We start from the raw sequence: 21,049 nt of genomic DNA, 5'->3' as shown, positions 1-21,049 counted from the left end.
AAATACAGCTGGTAGATTTTATAGCCATCAAATCATTACACGCCTATTTCCGTGTTATCCGCTTATTCAAATGTTTAGAAGCGTATTTTATTGTATTATTAATAACAGCATACACATTTCAAATCACAGCTAATTCTTCGGAGTCTCTAGATATGACCCTAGAACCCATAGAGCAGCGCAAATGGCTAACGCTGTTGCGCCGACAAGCTTCTTGCCGTACCAGTTATCGTCCGTCAGCGGCTTGGCTGTTTGTACTTTTTTCGGCTGTCGAGTCTTGGATATGCTAGATCCTATAGCATTACTTTCGCTTGTCTTATTAGCCTTCTTAGCCTTATTTTCTTCCTCCTCCTCCTCGTCCGCGAGGATTCTTAGTTTTGTAATCGTTTTGCTAAGAGCTAGCATCTCGTCATCGACTGTAGTATCTCTAGCTCCATCCACTTCGACGTTCTGGATGTTTCCAAAGAAGTCGGTCAATAACCGACTCCGCGCAGCTTCCGGGCCACCTTGGAATAGGTCGTATCGGACGCCTGCATTGGAGTGAATCTTCTCGTAGTTGTAACTATCAAAGAGATCGCCGATCGTCTTTTTACTGCTCAAGTCCTTGACGTTGTATTCTAGAAACTCGAGGTTATAATATGTATATCGATCAATAACAGCGACTCCGACGTCGTTATCGGCGTGGTGGGAATACGAGGACTGGTCGAGTTCGGAAGACCCGGTAGCGATAATATTAGGAGAGTATAGCTTGCTGTACATGGTATTCGCTTGGCACGTATCGATCATAAATAGAATCTCGTGGTACCTATCCAATGCTATGTTAGTCTAGACGCCTCGTTAGAATAAGACTTGGAGCCTAATACCGTCTCTTTTCCCACATCTGTTCAAACGCATCTGCTAAGTCGAAAGCGCCAATCTCTTCGGCATCTTGGAACTTGAGGAACTCGTTTCCTCCGTGTCCTGTCATATACACAAAGATGTTGCTCCGGTCATCAGTCAACAGTCGCTTACTCCTTGGCATCTCATCCCCAACACGGTCTGTCAATAAGCGGATGAAATTCTCGACGGTGACCTCGTATCCTCGGTAATCGACTTCGATATTGTCCCCATATAGATCGACGGCGCGGTCTGCGTTACTATACACGGTCCCGGGGAAGGCGTTGCGCGGGTTGCAAGCCATGTCGTCGGGAAGCATAAGGATGATCTGCGAGTCGGGGATGCCTAGACGCTTTACGGTTCGGTACATGGATAATACATTGGCGAGATGGCGATAGTTGAACCAAAACCTCGACGTGCCAACCAGGACAGCCCAGTTGCTCGTATGCTCGGCCGACACAATCGAGGGAGCAAACAGCGACGCTGCTAGAAGCGCGGGGAGATTTAACACGTTGGACAACTTCATGATGGACACCTGATGATGGCGCGAAGGTTGCGCCAAGTTTCCGTACGGTATGTCGTCGTCGACGGATAATGATAGAATAGTAATGTTCTTTTGGATTACAGTATTGACGTCTTTGAAGGATGGAACATTGAAATTGAAACTGAAATTGAAATTGAAACTGAAATTGAAATTGAAACATGCTTTGTCATCGCAGCAAAGGACTCAATTACATATGTAAAACCAGGGGTCTTCAAGTCTCTACCGTGATATCTAAATCTATGGTCGGCAAGTGTTATCTCCGAGTACATTATGTATGTACATTCTGTATGTACCTTTAGCACTCGAGGTACATACCTTAACGCGCGGGGGGGTTTTTAAAAATGTTTACAACAATGATTTCAATAATGAAAATAATTATGTAAAAATATTAAAAAATAAAATAATTTTATTTTTTTAAAATAATAATAATTATTATATTAAATATAAAATAATATTTAAATATAAAATTATATTATTAATTTTTTTATTTTTATTATAATATATTTATATATATAATATTATTTTTATTTTATATAATCATTTCGAGGTTAAAAATTATTTTAAGATTTATAATCATTTTAAAACCACTTAAGCTAAAGTGATATCCCACGTGAAAGTAAAGGTTATATAGCTAAAAATTTAATGTTTTTACATAATCATTTATTTAATTAGCTCAATCAAATGGTTTGGCCACTTATTTGATACGAGGTGATTCGTATGCACTTAAACCTTAACCTTAAGGTTATGCGTTTAAATCCTTATAAAAGTACCTAGCCGCTATTAGTTTTTTCGATTTTTTTTAATTTTTTTTTTAACCCACCCCTACTTACGTAAACATTACGTAATTATTTTACACTTTTAAAATAATTTTAACTTAAAATAATTTCATTTCGAAATGATATTATATATATAATAACATTAAACAAGAATTGATATCTCTTGTAAAGTATGGTATATTACTTTAACGTTTAAATCCTTGTGAAAGGTCCTAAATAGTTGATGATAGCACTATACTTTAAAAAAACTATAAGGATTTATTGATTGGATAGGATATATATAATAAATATGTAAAATAGAATTATAAATTGTAAATATAAGAAAATAATAAATATATTTATATTAAATGTATAATTAAATAGTAATAATTATAATTATTTAATTAAAAGAATATAATAAATATTAAACCTTTATATAATTTATAATTTAAAATTATATAATAATATTTTTATTTTTGGCAATATAATATTATATTAGTTTAATATTTTTTAAAATTAATAATATTAGTAATAGTGAGGTAATTTTGATAAAAAAACATTCCGATTTAATGCGTAAATTACTAATTAATATGTTTTTGATGATAATAAGCTGATTTAATTGTTGGAGTTATTTATGTTTTTATTTTTTAACTTAATAATTTTAGCCTATTTTTTAATTTTAGTTTTAATTTGTTTAATACGGTTTTTAGTTTGATTAATAACTTTTTTAAATTTTAACCTAATCTATTTAAATTATTTCTTAAATTTATTTTAATTTGATTATTTTATTGGGAAATTGGATTATAATTAAATAGTAGCGGTTTTATATATATTAATAGCTTATATATATAGAATAAGTTTTTTATATTTATATTAATTAATTTTGTATAATCCAAAATTATGTAAATAATGCTTATTTAAATCTATTATATTTAAAAAATTTTTAATTGGCGTATTGCTATTATTAATAGTTGGTTTAATTGATTACTTTAGGATTTTCGATATATTTAGAGTTTTGATCTATTGTTTTTTTAATATTTTTGGTTTAATTCTAGTAACGAATATTTTTTATTATAGTTTATGTTTAAATATAAAGCTTATATTTTTTAAAGGTTATAAAAGTATTAGCAATGTTAATTTTTTGGTTAATTTATTAATTATTTTAATATTTAAATATATAAAAAGAAATTATATATATTTTTTAAATAAAATATATAAATTTATACCATATTTTATTATATTTAATAAGGTTTTTGATTTTTTTATAATTAGGTATAACATAAGCTCATACTAATATCTATATATCCATCCGTTATTTTAATTTACTATTCTAAACAAAATTGATTTTTTAGATATAAAAATCTAATTTCAATTTTTTATAGCTACTTTTAATTACTTACCGATATAATTAATTTATTAATTTATTTTATTTTTAATTATATTAAATATGTAAATCTATCTTTATTTAAATATATAAATAGTAAAAAAATAGTAATATAAGTTACCTACAACTTCTTTTATTCTTTTTAGGTTTAATAAATTAATAAATATTAAAAAAACTATTACTTTAAGATAATTCCTTAAAATCTCTTTTATTTCCGTATTAAAACCTCTTATAATTTAATAATTAAATGTTTAAATTGTTGTTAGTTTATAATTTACTATTTAATTAAGGATATTTAATATTACTAATTTTTATAAAATTATAACTTATTTAATATATAATTACTCCTTCTTTTTATATAATTAAAAAATATAGATAAGTTTAAGGAATAAATTTTATTTTTATTTTTTTTTATTAATCTTTAATAATAACAATTAAATACGTAATAAGTTATTAAATTTATTACTTAGAAATATAATCCTATCAATAGTAATTATGCATTAAGGGTTGGAATTGATATAATTTTTTTAATTAAGTAACTTACTAATATAAATCAAATATTAAAACGAATAAATCAAATTATATATTTCTTACTACTCAACATTTATCTTAACTTTTATAAGAAAAATATTAAACATTTTAAAAAATAAATAAAGAAAATGTTACCAGTAATATATTAAACTAATAATAGTAATATAATAAAATACAATAAAAATAAATTAATATAAAAATAGATATTAACTTAATCAAAACATTAATATATCAAATAATATTATAAAAAAAAAAATAAAATATTTATGAAATAATATAGTTAATAATCTTTTTATATTATATCTTAAAACCTTATTATTATTAATTAAAAAAATTTAATTGATTGAAAGATTTATTAAAAAATAGTGTATATACTTATGTATACTTATAAATTTTAATATAAGGTAATTACCATAATATTCACAATTTGTATAAATCGCCCTTTCCTTCACTTTCTCCTTCCTTTTTTATAAACCTTCGTTTCTTTATTTTATATTAAATAAATCCTAATTTCTTACAACCCATCTTAATTCATTTTAATATTGTTTAATTAATTTCTATTCGATTAATAAAATTGTTTTGTTCTATCGTAATATCGTATCATCTTAAAGTAAACCTTATTACTTAATTCTTAATATATATTGTATATAACTTTTTACAATACCTTTTTTTACTGTTATTAATAATGCTAATTTTAAGGTTACTTATAAGAAATATACGAAATATATTACCTCTCTTTTCCTTTGTAATTTTTTTTTTACTCGTGATATTATAACCAATTTAATTAATAGTAGTGGTAATAATATCGGTAATGGTAGTAGCAGTAATTTAATTCTTAGGTTTTTTTTTTACTTAAAAATTCCTAAACACTTTAATTAAAAATTTAACAAATCTTAAACGATGAAGTATTGGTAAATAATTAATATAATGAAGGAGTTATATTTCTTATTATTTTGGATTATAAATATTTTATTATTCAATACTTAATATATAATATTAATAATTAGGATATATAGTTATTTAAATGGTTAATCATTTAATTCCTTAGTAATATAACAGCTAATCGATACATTTATTAAGTTGTTACAAATGATTAGTTTTAGGTATTACTTAAATCCTTAACACCTTATACCAATTATGTTTAAAGTTAAGTTATGAATAGTTTACTTCTTATATACGTAAATATTTGTTAGGATGGCTTAATTAAGTAAATTATGGTTTAGTTGTAAAATTTTAAATATGCTAAAAGTTTAGTCGTTTAGGTTTATGGTTATCCAAATAAAATCCCGTGTTATATTTATAAGAAGTATTTTAAATCTTCTAAATTTTCGATTTATACTAGTATATAACCGTTTTTTGGTTGCTAATTAATTTTTGGTTAATTTAGTAATGATTGTAATAATTGTTTATTTGTAATAAAATAATGTTTATTCTAAGAATTTTATTTTTATTGTTTTTGGGTTAGTTGTAATAAAAATCTTTCGATTATTAAGGATATTACGCCGGATAATTTATTGTGTATAAGGGAGTATTATAGTGAATTATTATTATTAAAGATTTTTGAGTAGTGAAAGGTAGTAAAATAAATGATAATAATTAATGCAATTTAATAATAAATGAATATAATGCTTTAATCAAACTTTAACTTACATATTTTATCAATTCTTGTATTTTTTAATTAGTTAATAATTGTAAAATAATTAGTTAGGTTATGTCTTTTATATCTTTATCTATATTAAGTAACGATATAATTTTTTTTTATATTTTTTTAGTTTAATGTTTTTAAATTTAATATTTATATAATCCTTATATCCTTCCTTTATTTTTATTAATATATTAACCTTAATTTTGGTTTTTTGCTATTTGATTTTTTTGTAATTATTTTTTTTAGGTTTTGGAATAATTATATTAGTTGTTTTGGGAATATTTTAATTAATGGATTTTAAGATTGGTTTAATAGTTTATTTGTTATTTTTGGGATTTATAGGTTTTTAATATTTTTGGTTATTTTAAATAAATAATTTTAATTTGTTTTCTATTATATTTTTTATATTTTATTTTTTTTTAAGTTTTTTATAATATATTTATCTAGGTTAAGGATATTATTAATTAGGTAAGATTCTTATTAATTATATTATAATTAGCGTTTTTAAGATATATTAATGTATTTAAAAGTGTTATATAAAAGTATTAGATTATTGATTTTTAAGGGTTTTTTTTTTATTTTATAAGTATTTTGTTAATTATTCTTTGTAGTTATTGTTTATTATTTTTTAGTAATAATTTATGCGATACGGTTAATATTAATTGGGTGGTGTTTGATTATTTATATGTGTATAACAATTAAATTTTTAAAAATCTTAATTTCTTTCTAATTTAGTATCTTTCAGAATAGAATTGATGTTTTAATTGGGAGAATTAGACATTTGTTATATATGATTTTATATAAACTAAATTTATTAGGTTTAATTATAATTTTATTAGTTTATACTATTGTATTTAAATGTTATATTTAACCTTTACCAATTTTATTAATTATTTTTATAAATTTAAATTTAATCAGTTTATAACCAACTTTAACTTGGTTTTGGGTTTGCGAAAAATAAAATGGTTTTATTATTCTTTTAATTCCTAGTTCTTTGCAGGTTTTTACAATTTTATTTTTGAATTTTAGGCTTTCGTCTACTTTAATCTTTAATGGTTAATTATGTTGTAAAATTATTTTTTTTTTTATAAATTTTGTTACGTTTACTAATTTTACTATTTTTAAAGGGGTTGTTTTTAGGTAGTTTGATAATTATTCTCTAACCTCAATAATCGTTTTATATTTATAATTGTTAGGTATATACTATACGTTTAAAATCTAATAGGCTAAAGTAATATCTAAACTTAAATAACTTATTTTATTTAACAGCCTATTCTAATTTATTTTTTAATATTAAATATAAGTTTTTATTATATTTATAATATATTTATATATTCCTTTTTAATAATATATAATAAAAATATAATAAAATATTAAAATTTAATTTTTATATCTATATTAAATATGTAAATTAATAATAATTTTTTGTTTTATAAATTTATAATTAATAATTTAATAATTTAGTTGGTTTTTATTAATATTTTTTTAAAAAAAAATTTTAGATATAATATATTTTAAAGTTTTTGTTTTAAAATTAGTTTAAATTTTTTAATTTTTTTTATATAATTAATAAATAATTACTTAAATAATTTTAATATTATTAAATATTTTACAATTTTTTAAGATTTAATAGTTTATTTATTGGTTGGGTATAATATAATTGGTTATAGTTTATTTTATAAATTGTAATTATAATCTTAGGTTTTAAGGTTGATTGGGAATAAAGTAATTATATTAAATTAAGCGTTGATAAAGTTGTTTAGGTTTTTTTTTTATTGTTTATTTTTTTGATTAAATAGTTTGTTAGGTTTTTTTAATAAAATATTAGTTATTATATTGTATTTACCTATAATATGTTTTATTTTAAAGTTAAATATTTTAATATAAATAATTTATTTTAATAGTGTTATATTTAGTAGATTGTTAAAATTGTTGTTTAGTTAAAAGATTAAGATTTTTATATTGGTTTTAAATTGGAATTGGATATTATAAATATAATTCTTTAAATATTTTAATATTTTTATAATTATAAAATATTTTTATTTTATAATATTATATTTAAATTTAATTTTTTTTTAAATTTTTAATTTATAATAAAAAGGTTTGAAATTTTTTTAATTATTAAGCTATTTTATTATTACTTCTTATTTTTAACTAGATGTATTTATTTTTAATATTATTAATTAATTTAAATTATAGTTAAATATAATAAGGTATGGTAGTTTTATAAATATTTTTTTTAGTTTAATTATATATTATATTTAAAATGTTTCTTATATAAATAGTTTTTTTTTTATAATAATTTTATTAAAAATAATATCTTAATAATATAATTTTTAATTTATATATAAAAATATATCGTTAAATTTAAAAATAATTAGATTTTGAAAATATTTTTATATGTATTTTATTTAAGAATTTTTAAAACCTTAATTTTTCTTAATAATTAATTATTGGATCTATAAATATAACTTACAATTTTAATAGTCAATTTATAAAATTTAGATTTTATAAGGTTTATAATAATTTTAATTAATTTAAAATTAAATAATACCTTTATTAGATTTTTGATATATTTTAATATAAATTAGTAAATTTCTAAATAACTCTCCTAATTACCATATTTAATATTTAAACCTTTAATGTCAACGTTATTAAAAAATAACTTATAAACGTTTGGAATTAAATTATATAATATATAATTTATAACTTTAAAAAAATATGCAATTAAATTTATTACTCCTATCGAAATTATAATAAATTTTAAAAAATTAATTAAAATAATAAATATTATTATATCTTAACTATATATTAATAAATTTAATTAATTATATTTTGAAAATAAGTTTATACATAAAAATATTACGTAAGTAGTAAATTTTTTTATAAATATATCGTAATTTTTTAAAAAAAACGTATTTCTGATTATTTAAGTGTTTAGTTTAATAATAAAATTAATTAGTTATAATTTATTATTTTTTTTTTGATAATAAATTAAACGTTATAATAAAAATTATGGTTTTTTTTAAAATTCTTGTTTTTATTTTATCTTATAAAATCTTAATTACCTAATCTTTTAATGGGGTTAGAATTAGAATGTTTTTAGTTTATTAAGCCTTATATTAAATTATTTTAATTATATATAATGGCGTAATTTCGTTTTTGATTTTCTTTAGTTTGGTAAAATTCTATTTTAAAATCATTTCTTAACGATAAAATATTTTAATAAATACTTCTTTCTTTTAATTAATAAGTTTTATATCTTATAATTTAATTTTTAAGATTTTAAATTACTTAAAGATAAATTGTATTCCTTGTAGTTTTTTGGTAAATTGCGGGGTAATATTTTAATATGGATTGTTCATTTTGAATAATTTTGAGCTTTTAATATTTTTTAAAGTTTTTTCAAATATCTTATCTTTTCAATTTAATGATTTAAATGGTGTTAATTTGTTAAATGGTATATTATTAATAAAATAAATTTTTTGAGATTTGTTTTTATATATTATATTAATTTAAATTATTTAATTATTAAAACGCTTTTATATTTTTTGTTATTTTTTTCTAAATTATTTCTATATTTTACGTGAGGTTTTTGTTATAAACGTAAAGAACTAATTATTAAATAATATTGTTTTAATTTTTTTGTTTTTTTTTAAATAAAATAGGTATTTATTTTTGTAATTAGAATTTTATAGAGTTTATTTGATAAGGTTTATTTTTAAATAGTAAAATATTTTAAGTTAATTATTAAAAATTATATTTTTTTTATAAATATTTTTAATATTGAGATTAATTTGGTTATAATTTAATTTTATTTTAATATTTATTATAATTATATTAATCTTAATAAATATTTTATATATTAATTTATTAATTAATAAATTATTTAAATTAATAGGTTTTATAATATTGTTAATTAAGCCTTTATTATTAACAGCCCTAAATTTTCTTATATATAATATAATTCAATAAAATCCTTTAAAACCCAATTAATAAAATTTTTAAATAATAAAAATATTTTAATTATTATTAAATTAAAAATTATAATTTTTATTAAAATTTTATTATTTTTAACTATTATATTTATCCATATTTAAAAAATAAAATTTAAGTTTAAAATAAATTTATTTGTATAATATTTATCTTCTACAACGTAAATAAATAATTGTAATAATTAATTAATTAATTATATAAACCCTTTAATATATCTTAATATTAAAATTAAGATTAATTAACTAAATCTTTTCCAAATTATTTTATTTTACCTACAAAATAAGTTATATTATTTAATATATAATTATACTATAATTAATAATTTAACTCTTATATCAATAACTCCAGTAATTAAATTCTTATTTTCGTAAGGTTTGATTTTAACTATTAATTTTAAATATAGTTTAAAGTATGTTCCGAATTTATTTAATAATAAAAATAGTGGTTTTTAATTTTATTAATCAATTAAAAATCGTTTAATATTTTTTAAAGAAAACGTATATAATTTTAATTGTAAATTAATAAATTTAATATAATTAATATTAATATTAGTATTTTTTTAAACCTATTCCTTTATAATTTTAATAATTAAACTTAAAATAATCTTTTAATCCTTAAATTTTTTAACTAATTTTTAATAAATAAACTTGTTGAATCCAAATATAAATTTAATTATCTTATCCTAAGTTATATTAAATTATTTCTTAGAATTTTCTGCAAATTTATTTTTTTAAAATTTTATAAATTTTTTATTATATATATTCAAAATCTTTATTAATATAGGTTTTTTAATTTTTAACTAATTAATATCGTTAGTTTTTTTAGGTTTATTTTTGTTAAAATATTTAATTTTAATAATTTTACTATTTGGCCCTTTTTATTATTTAATTATATTAATATTCACTAATAAATTTTCGAATTAATTACTAATCTCTTTTTAAATAATACCCTTTATATAAACAATACCATTTTTTTTACTATTTTTAGGAATTATTTATACTTAATAAAAAAACCCTAATCAAACATTTTAATATTATTCCCAAATCTTATAACGTTAATTTTCATTACTACATAAATAATCTAATCCTAAAATATTAAATTAATTAAAATAAAATATAATATTATTAACTTTTATTCGATTTTAATTTTTTTAATGTAATATTTAGTTTATTTCTTAATAAATAAACTATTAATATTCTAATCGTAAATATATTTACAAATAATAATATTAATAACCTTTCCTTCTCGTTTAATAACTAATTAAATCGTATTAAGGATATCAATATTCTAAATTAATCCTTATCCGTCTAATCGACCTATAATATATATATTACAAGTCTTATTATAATATAAAAATCCGTCTATAACCATATTATATACTATTAGATATAAAAATATTATATAATATATGTACGTATTTCTTTAAATATTATAAAACCAATATGTATTAAATGGGTAATTAATTGTATATAAAAGAAGAAATTTAATCTAATTATAACTTCCTATGTAATAATTAAAAAATTAAAATTATTTACAGATTTAAATTTAATTAATTTCAATAGATTAATTAAAATATTTTATACATCTGTTATGTATTATTATATAAAGTAATGTTTTTAACGTATTTTTAATAATTACTAATTCCTATTTAATCTACTCCACTATAACTTTTTACATATTAATTTATATAATATTAAAATATTTTATTAGGTTTTTTATAATTAATAAATCTTATAACTTATTATTTTTTATAAAAATTTTAGATTAAGACTAATTACTAACGTTATTTTTTTGTAAATAATTAATAAACTATTATAAAATATCTTTAATATTATTAAAAATTTAAAATTTAACTTTCTTATTATTATAATAATAATTTAATAATTTAACTTCTTTATTAATTTAATTATATATTATATTTTTAATTATATTAAATAATATAATTTAAATATCTATAAAAAAGGAATAAATATAATAAATAATATTTTTTAAGATATTATTATCAATTTATTTTAAAATAATATTAATATAATTATTAGGATTAATATTCTATATTATATTTAATTTAATATCTTAAAAAAGAGTTATATAATTCTTAATTAAATTTATAAGTTTAATAAGGTTATTAAAAACGCCTTTATTTCTAAAATTTCTTAATTTTAACTTATATAATTTATATTAATATAAATTATATATAACAAATTCCTTTTTTAATAAAATTTAAACCTCATCTTAAATAATTACACTATTAATAACTATATCAACCTTTTTACATATATCGCTATTAACAATCTATACTAAAATCTCTTTAATCTGGTTATAATTAATTACCCTATATTAATAAAAAATTTCATTAATATTTTTTAACCATTAAATAATATTTATTTTATTAAATAATTTATTTTTATAATTTTACAAATTTAATAAAATAATTTGGTATAGATAAATTGGTAATCTTTAATCAAAAACCAATACTTATACTATTAACAAAATTGTTAAAGCTAAGGTAATAATTAATATAATAAATATATTCTTAATAAGATCCTAATACACAATCGGTTAAATATTAATTGATTTTCTGTACTAATTAAATATTCCTTTATTAAAATTTTAAACAATAACTTATCGTAATTAATTAATAAACACTACTAATCATATTTGTTTAAAACTTAAAGATTATTTTAAAAATTTACTATCTTAATTATTTTTACTATTAAATAATATAACTAAAATATCCTTATATATTTTAAATTTTAACTAATCAATACAAATAAAATCGGTAATTAATAATGCTTAAAATATATTAATAAATAACAAAATAATATTTTTAAAAAATAATAAATTTAATTATATTTTTAGTTTAAATATTATTTTTTACTATATTAGTTAATTTTTTAAATTAATATTACCAACTTAAGGTTAATTAAAAATATTTTTAAAAAATTAATTAATATTTTATTATAATAAAAATATAAAAAATATTTGGTTTATTAATAATTTACATTAGTAACTTTACCTTTTATTTTTAATATAGGAATAAAAATAATATTTATCTTTATTTATTAAAAGCTAATCGATTTTTTAACTATTGCATAACGTTTTTTTTTTGGCATAAAATTTAACCTATAAATAAATAATTATTAATTTAACTTTTATTCATACCCCTTAAAAACATATTAAAGTAAACAATAACAAGGTTATCATAATAATTTTAATAATATTCTATTTATCCTATTTTAATATCTTAATTAATAGATTTTTTATATATCTAAGATAATAAGTAAGTAGATTTCTTAACATTAGGTCTTATTACTTATTAATTATAAATTATTTATTTTAATAATATAATTATAATACCATATTCCAATTTATATCCTCTTTTTTCCAATATTTAATCATATTCTAACTATAATCCTTAGAAATATTAATTTCATATCCTTTAATAACAATTTTATTATAATTATACATTATCCTTAATCATATATCTTAATATCTTCTAATCTATAAGTCTTATAATACTAATCACTATTCTTAACTATTTAATTTATAAATAACTTTATACTACATAATTACTTTTAATATTTTTTTGGTATATTTCAACTATAACTATTTTATATTAATAAAAATATTTTTAATTAAGTAATATCAATTCGTAAAAAAATTTTTATAATAGTTTAATAATAATTTATCTTAAATACCCAATAACTTTCAAGATTTTTATAATCCTTTTGTTTTTTTATAAATCTTTTTAATAGGTATTCAAAATTAGTTTCTCGACTCTTAAAACCATTCTCACTAATTAATACTCAATAGTCCTTTTAAGATTAAGATTACAAGTTTAAATCCTATAATAATTACTATTAAACAGGAATTAATATCTCTTGTAAAGTATAGTATATCATTTTAACGTCTAAATCCTTATAAAAGACCTTAAACAGCTAATGATAACATTATATTTTAAAAGAATTATAAGGATCTATTAATTGGATAAGATATATATGATAAATACGTAAAATAAAACTATAAGCTATAAATATAAGAAAATAACAAATATATCTATATTAAATACATAATTAAATAGTAATAATCGTAACTATTTAATCAAAAGAATACAACAAATATTAAACTTTTATATGGTTTATAACTTAAGATTACATAATAATATCCTTGTTCTTAGCGATGTGGCACCACACCAATTTAACATATTATATATATAACTATATATTTAAATATAAAAAATATAAATTTAAAAACATATTATACATATAACCCTATATTTATTATAGAAAATATATATAACTTAAATATATATTTAACTAATTAATGTTTTTTTAATATATTCATTGGAAAGGATTTCAGAGATATGATATAATAACTATAAGCATTTTCAAGGACCCCCCCCTCGCGCTAAGGTACCTACCTACCTAGGTAGGTATTCAAGCATTGTAGCGTCATCGGGCCGGGCTACCTGGCAGCTGCAGGGACTAGGCGCCACCCAATGGCCCTAAGCGGATTCCACCACATGCCTGTGTCTTGAATGCGACTGACCACTAGCTTTACCTACTACCTGCTACAGGTCTCTGGGATGATAATTAGTAGCGCGGCGCTAAGTGGGTAGTTTAACCAAACATAGCTAGTAAGTATCCTTACATATAGATTTGTATATAATAGTACAAAACGTTAATGTTTTTTAGAACCGAAAGATTGTTCCCGAATATTTATGGTAGGTTTGGATAAAATACTGCTATGAATAGTTAATCTATCCACTGATATTTTGTACCTTACATATAAATTTATATGTGAAGTTACCTGCTAGCTATACTTGGTTAAACCTCTCCACTTAGCGCCGCGCTACTAATTATCATCCCAGAGACCTGTACCTGCCCCTACCTGCAGCTCCAATCCGTGCCATGTATGTACACGATACAAAATCCGTACACGGACTACATAATAATCGCTTATAATCATTGATAAATTATACGTATCTGTGTGATTTTACGTCATGCGCCATCTCCGCCCTTGCATCAACGTCAGTACTATATACTTTAGGGAGGTATGTGCATATATTTGGAGTATTAGGTTGTTACATGTATTGGAACATGTATTGGAGATGCGCTCGCGCCGTAATGGGCAGAATGGGCAGAATGGGCAGAATGGGCCACCGCAATGGACCGCAATGGACCGCAATGGACCGCAAATACTTACCTTAAATTGAATCTTAAAACTTCTGTCGTTATTTTTCCCTCACGAGGATCCTCGCCAAGCCTACCTGCACTCCGCATTCTTTACATAACGTCTACTCGGTTCCTCTGTGAATTATACAATTTGAACCCATTACGCTGGAGTGAAAATGTCTAATTGCAAACTTCACGATTCGTCTACGACACTATGACCGAGACCCGCCTATGACATAGACCTGCGCATAATCCAATAACTACCTAAGGTTATAGATTTACACATTTACACATTTACACATTTACACACATACACATATACACATATACGACCGATAGCTACCTAAGGGAACTCGTCTAGCTACTAGGTACGTTTAACAATTACTCCCCCCGGAATATTATCAAGGCTAAATATAGGTCTCTTTTAAATAGAAGCAGGTCAAGAACTTATATCTATTCTATATCTGGTCAAGAGTACGAAATACAGAAGAAGAAGGAGAAGAAGAATAATAATAACATTCTCTCTACCTGACAAGCCAAGCCCAGCCGAGCCTAACAGATAGCTGCGATGGGCCGCCCTCCAGCTTATATATTCATAATTAGGTTTGTGTTTTACAGAATATTGTCGCAGAATATTGTCGCAGAATATTATCCACCTACAAGATTCCAACCCTCAACTTGAAGCTAACCCATATAAATCTAACATCTAGGCATGGGAAACGCCTCGACGCCGCCGAGAAGCAATGGCACCTATCCTCCCCAACCCCCTATGACCCGCCCCTAACATACGGAGGATGGTTACAATCTAAGACTGTAGGAGCAAGGATCGCATCTATTTTGCAAGAGAGGGACGCAGAAGACGAGGCTATCGCTGCCAACCATAAAACCGACAACACGGTTGCCAAACCCAAGAAGCGCCGCTACAAGATCGTAATACATAGCTCGCCTTTTCTTCGATGTGTCCAAACATCCATTGCTATAGCTGCTGGCCTCGCCTCTAATCCATATTTACCCACTCCTACAGAAAGGTCTCCCTCTCCGCGAAGTTCACATGTGTCTCCCTTAAGTTCGCCCCCGGTACGGTCCCATACGGCTACCCCACCACCTGCGAACTTGTCCCACGATCCATCAAAGGCCAGTCGAGCAGAGAGGTCTGTTTTACGACTTGATGCTTTCCTCGGAGAATGGTTATCCCCTGACTATTTTGAGCACATTACGCCGCCGCCTAGGTCAAGTCTTATGCTAGCAACAGCAAAAGCTGAGTTGTTGCGCCCCGAGAACCATAACGAATACTCTCACTTTCACACTCGCCATACACCAAGTTCTTCATCGCAATTGTGGAATGCTTCTAGTCGTGGGAGCCACTTAGCTTCCTCTACCACCCCCGAATCCGATACCACCTCCAGTCTCGATAACCTGTCCTCTTTGAAAGGCAGTTTGCCGAGACACAGAAGTGACTCGACCGGACACGTCGACCCGAGGATAGCATACAAGGTATCTTCGTCCGACCCTACGTTGAACCCGGGATATATCAGCCCAACTCCTTCTTATGCTCTTTCAACTTCCGAGCCCATTCCACGGGGTTATGTGGCGCATGCTCGCGATGCTTGTGTCGACGTCGACTACCAGTGGGACTCTAGTAGAGACAACATTGGCTGGGGAAATGGAGGTACACTGCCTGAAGAGTGGGCGGAAATGCACCAGAGGTTCAGGAAGGGCCTGAAGCGATTAGTCGAATGGTACAGCACAACGAAGAATCCCGCCGAAATGGTGACTAAAACTTCGGGCCCGAGATCCCCTAAGTTTTCGCAAAAGGGGAGCAACACCAACGGTCGATCTACTGAAGATGGTGATGATGTTGAAGTAGAAAATGTCGTCATTCTTGTTTCGCATGGCGCCGGTTGCAATGCTCTCATAGGTGCCATCACGCAGCAGCCAGTTCTTATCGACGTTGGAATGTCATCTATCACAGTGGCGCAACGGAAACCAGATTTTGACGACGATGTCGGTACTCGTATTTACGGAGAGCCTGCTTCTTCGCTCGAAGAGCCTCTATTAGCCAAGCAGGCTTCATTGCCCGATATGTTTGAATTGAGATTGTTCGCCAACACAGAACATCTTTCATCAATCACTCCGCCCGGTATCAGTCGTTCTCTTTCAGCTGCAAGCCAGAATGGGCGTGGTCGAAATGCCAACGGGTTCCCTTCTGCACTAAAAGAAGTCAGCCTTAGCACCTCATTGTATGGAAGCCAGGCACCTCTAAGCCGTAGTAACTCGGTAAATGCCTCGCTCGGTAGCATGCGAAGGGGGTCGCCAGTACCAGCGACATCAGTTCGACAACATTTGCCCAATACGACGGGCGCCGGAGGCATAAACGTTGGTAATAACATCTCCAGCGTCTCTTCTACCCGACAAGATCCCATAGCTTCAGTGGGGTTATGGGAACCATCAAACCAGGGCGATGCTTTATCAGAGAAACAAGCGGAGACGCCACCCGTACCGAATATTGACCACCAGGCCGAAGCGACAAAGAAAAATGAGGACGCTCCCACGGGAATACAAGAGGCTGACTCCCAACCCGATGGCGCCGGACTTCCAACTTCAATGAAGAAGACCGTCTCAAAAACGGAATCCGAATCCTCGCATGGTGAAAGGCATGACCAATTCGATGAAGATCTTGCACCGCGCCTCTGGGCCGGAGCCAGCACCAGCGGCCTATGGGGGGCGCCTCGACCTCCGGGAGAGGCCGAAACAATTCGGGATTTCACTTCAACGAAGCGAAGGTGGTCCGTCAACGAGCAGTAAAAATTATATCATAACAGCAGCCAGAGTGACCAAATCACAAGTTATCTGGCCCACTCCACTCACCAAATCAACGTGCTTTGCTGTACGCTACCTTTGTTATCGAGGGGAGTTTATACTAATGCGGTTGTCGACATTAGCATTAGCATATTCTGGGAAGTTCTTATTTTCGGGGTGTCGAGGCAGAAGAGACGCGGAATAGATAATCTCTAATCCTAATCCCCCTTATACCTAGCGAGCCTCTCTATTTCTCTTGCTCCCATTTTGCTGTTTTTGAAGAAGATACCTCTTGACAAATCGATTTTGGCATGACCTAGGGAATAATCAGGGGATTGAAGGGACCAAGTTTGAATTGCAGTGGTAGTCTATAGGCTAGATTAGGTGTTTACTAGCCATTAGTCGTCAATGAATGAATGGATGGATGCCAACCTGGAATATTGTTGAACAAGGAATTATTTGAAAACGAGTTGTGAAGGGGGCATAACACTATCTAGTGAGTATCTTCATACTTTAAGAACTAGACCCGATGATTCAGATCGTCGGGATAGCAAACGGTAATAATCGTATGTCTAAGTGATACGAGCACGTAGTGCCTAGCCTTGGATCCCGGGAGGTTTTCGACCTGCATGCGCCTCCCCGTCTCATCACACAGCATAGACACCGACTGGTCCATAGATCAATCACGTCGAAAAGGTACAGAAGTAAGCGACCATCTAGTATAGACGAGATACAACAGAGCGGGGTTGGCGTTGGACATGCCACGCGGGTAGCCGGCAACAAAACAAGTGCGGCTGTAACTTATATAAGGTGTAAGCTCGTCGCACCCGGGGCCCCTTTGCAATATTTATGTATGTATAGAACTAGGTATAGCATCGTTTTGAGGTTTGGAAATATCATTTCTAGCCATAGGGGCGACATGTCTAACCTAGGTCAACATGATCTAGACAATACTGAATCCATTGACGACCCGCCTCCTATATACAAACGCCTCGGATATGCAGTTCAGCTCCATACTCCTAATGCTCGTACGCGGATAACTTTCCTCCTCTAGGATGAGATCCAATCTAAAACGTATCGTCTATGCTCCCGTTGTTTCCACGAGCTATGCCGGAAGACTCTCTTCTCGTCCCAATGGTTCAGCAGCTCCTCCTAGCTCACCTTCGTGAATTAGACTATACTATGAGATGGACATCTCATCCTCTCTAATCATCTTCCACAACCAAGTCCAATAATCTTGCGACGTGAGACTAAGTCGTCCTCCTTCTCTCAACCAAAGGCCTTCCTCATAGCTTGATGCGCTAACTCGACGCCCAAAAATGTGGCCGCGTTAGCCGGCACCGCCCTCGCAAGCGCCGGCCCGAAACCCGGGAAGAAGGCCTTCACGCCACCCCTGCCGTACAACTCTCGAATAACACCACCGATAGTCACGTTGCCTTCGGCAGTCTGCAGCCGACTCTTGACAGTATCGACGGGGAATACAGGGATCCACATGGCCACGCCCGCCGCGCCTCCCGCCGCCGTAATAGCCATCAGACTCAACTCGCCGCTGGGTTTTCCAGTCGCCGGATCGCGCGGCGTCAGACGGCGCTTGATATACTCGTACGCGGCAAAGTAAGCCGCAGAGCCAGGGCCGTCGCGGGCAAGCGTAGCCGCGCTGCCGCGGAAGACGGAGCGCACGCCGCCTTCGCGGTAGAGCTGGCGCACGACGTCGAGGCCGCCTTTGTACTTGGGCTCTTCGCCGGGTTTCAGGCGCTGGCCTTGGACTTGCAGGATGACCTTGACGCGCTCGAAGGGCGCGGTGATGGCGGTCATAGGGATAGCGGAGAAGAAGCCCGCTGCGCTGATCTGGCCGATAGACAGGGCGCCGGTGGGGGATGGGGGGGAGAAGGATGTTACGATTTGCTTGCCGAGATCGTAGCCCCAGAAGGATACAGCAACTGGGAGTTGGTCGGGTTAGTTTTGCGCATTTTCTACTTATTTATGATTGCGAATAGTGGAAGGGGGAGGAGGAAGAAAGGGAAGAACATACACATAGGTGTAACACCGACCAACGGCGCACTCACACCAGCATATAACCCCCTTTTCAACCCATCCCGAGCAACGCTCTTCCTCACGACATCAATAGCCGAAGAATACACGCCCTTATCCGCAGTCTGCAAGCGCACCTTGACCAAATCGAACGGATGGCCAACAACGACGGCGCATACGCCGCCGAAACCGCCAGCAGCAAAGGACCGTAGCTGCGACGAGACGCTAGACGCAGCGGCTTGCGCCTCGGCTTTCAGCTCCGTCTTGAGCTCTTCCTTGGTCTCGGGAATGTGCGGCAGGTGGTCGGCGACTTGGACCGGGAGCGACGAGTGCAGCTTCTCGTTGATGCCGGCGTGCTTCTCGTTCGACGACATGGCGACAGCGCTTGGTTTACTCCGGTTTATCCCGTCTACCAACGCGGTCCCAGTTTCTCTCGAGACTATCCGGGTACCTATCGAATACCTAAGTCGGAGTGTAAACTGTGCTATTGCGCAAATTCGCGCACTCGGTCGAATTACACGATAGCTCTCTCTGCCGTCTAGACAAGCTCAAATCCGAACAACGAAAAAGCTGTCAACGTCTTTGCGCCCAAGTTACACGCTCAACGCAGCGGCGGAAGTCCGAGGATAGATAGATACAACAAAAAAAAAAAGGAAATAGTCAGTCACACGAGGGAATTAGCTTTATCGAAAAAAAGAAGCAAGCAGAGTCGGCAATAGAAAGCCGAGCCAACGTCAGAGATTAGATACTTGTGCCTCGGCAGAGACCAAAATAAAATCGAAGGGGTTCCAAAGTACCGGGTATGGTACATGTATTTACATACCTTAGGTAGGTACATATATGTATGTATAAGCTTGCGAGGTACCCGCTTTCGCTAACCTTAAGCCCTGGAGTGCATCGTATTGAAATATTAGACCGAGATCAGATCAGATAACATCTCGTCGTACATATATGATATACCAACGGTGCATCAAGCCATCTAACATATCATATAACTACCTGTTATAATAAATAGCCACAGAGTATCGATATTCTACGATAGTTACATCAAGAACTAAAATCCATAAGCCGAATAATGAATATACCTAGGTACCTAAGGTATTGTGCCTCGGCCAAGTCGGCTTAATGGATGAAAGTGCCCTTTACGTAACTATCATCGAGGTGCTGGATGGGCTATGTAAGAAATACCCCGCCAAAAGTCTGGTCCCGCAAGAGCGCAATTAGGTCTCACGTACAGATGCATGTACATGTACATGTACATGTACACAGCTCAATCTGCGATGCATACTTCTCTCAATATAACAGACGAACACCCGT

General features: G+C 28.2%; 3 protein-coding genes across 3 annotated transcripts; 1 reads left to right on the top strand and 2 right to left on the bottom strand.

Annotated features, from left to right (window-relative positions):
- Positions 1-59: 59 nt before the first annotated feature.
- F4813DRAFT_348067 (peptidase C13 family-domain-containing protein) lies at positions 60-1,575 on the bottom strand. The gene is made up of 2 exons (XM_049242031.1): positions 861-1,575; positions 60-802 (listed from the first exon to the last, which is right to left on the bottom strand). Exons 1-2 carry the CDS (start codon positions 1,397-1,399, stop codon positions 130-132), a joined length of 1,212 nt encoding a protein of 403 aa, XP_049102663.1. The 5' UTR covers positions 1,400-1,575; the 3' UTR covers positions 60-129.
- Positions 1,576-15,246: 13,671 nt separating this feature from the next.
- Positions 15,247-18,131, top strand: F4813DRAFT_261302 (uncharacterized protein). The gene is made up of 3 exons (XM_049240250.1): positions 15,247-15,270; positions 15,335-15,505; positions 15,613-18,131. Exons 2-3 carry the CDS (start codon positions 15,471-15,473, stop codon positions 17,705-17,707), a joined length of 2,130 nt encoding a protein of 709 aa, XP_049102662.1. The 5' UTR covers positions 15,247-15,270; positions 15,335-15,470; the 3' UTR covers positions 17,708-18,131.
- A 731-nt stretch (positions 18,132-18,862) lies between these two features.
- F4813DRAFT_261309 (mitochondrial carrier) lies at positions 18,863-20,251 on the bottom strand. Its single transcript, XM_049240251.1, has 2 exons — positions 19,734-20,251; positions 18,863-19,641 (listed from the first exon to the last, which is right to left on the bottom strand). The coding sequence occupies exons 1-2, from the start codon at positions 20,104-20,106 to the stop codon at positions 18,971-18,973; spliced, it is 1,044 nt and encodes a 347-aa protein (XP_049102661.1). The 5' UTR covers positions 20,107-20,251; the 3' UTR covers positions 18,863-18,970.
- Positions 20,252-21,049: the final 798 nt, after the last annotated feature.

The sequence above is a fragment of the Daldinia decipiens genome (genome assembly GCF_022478715.1).
Source record: "Daldinia decipiens strain CBS 113046 unplaced genomic scaffold F4813scaffold_5, whole genome shotgun sequence".
Lineage (NCBI taxonomy): Eukaryota > Fungi > Ascomycota > Sordariomycetes > Xylariales > Hypoxylaceae > Daldinia > Daldinia decipiens.
Note: the sequence above shows the minus strand (reverse complement) of the source record. Positions and strands in the feature narration are given on the sequence as shown.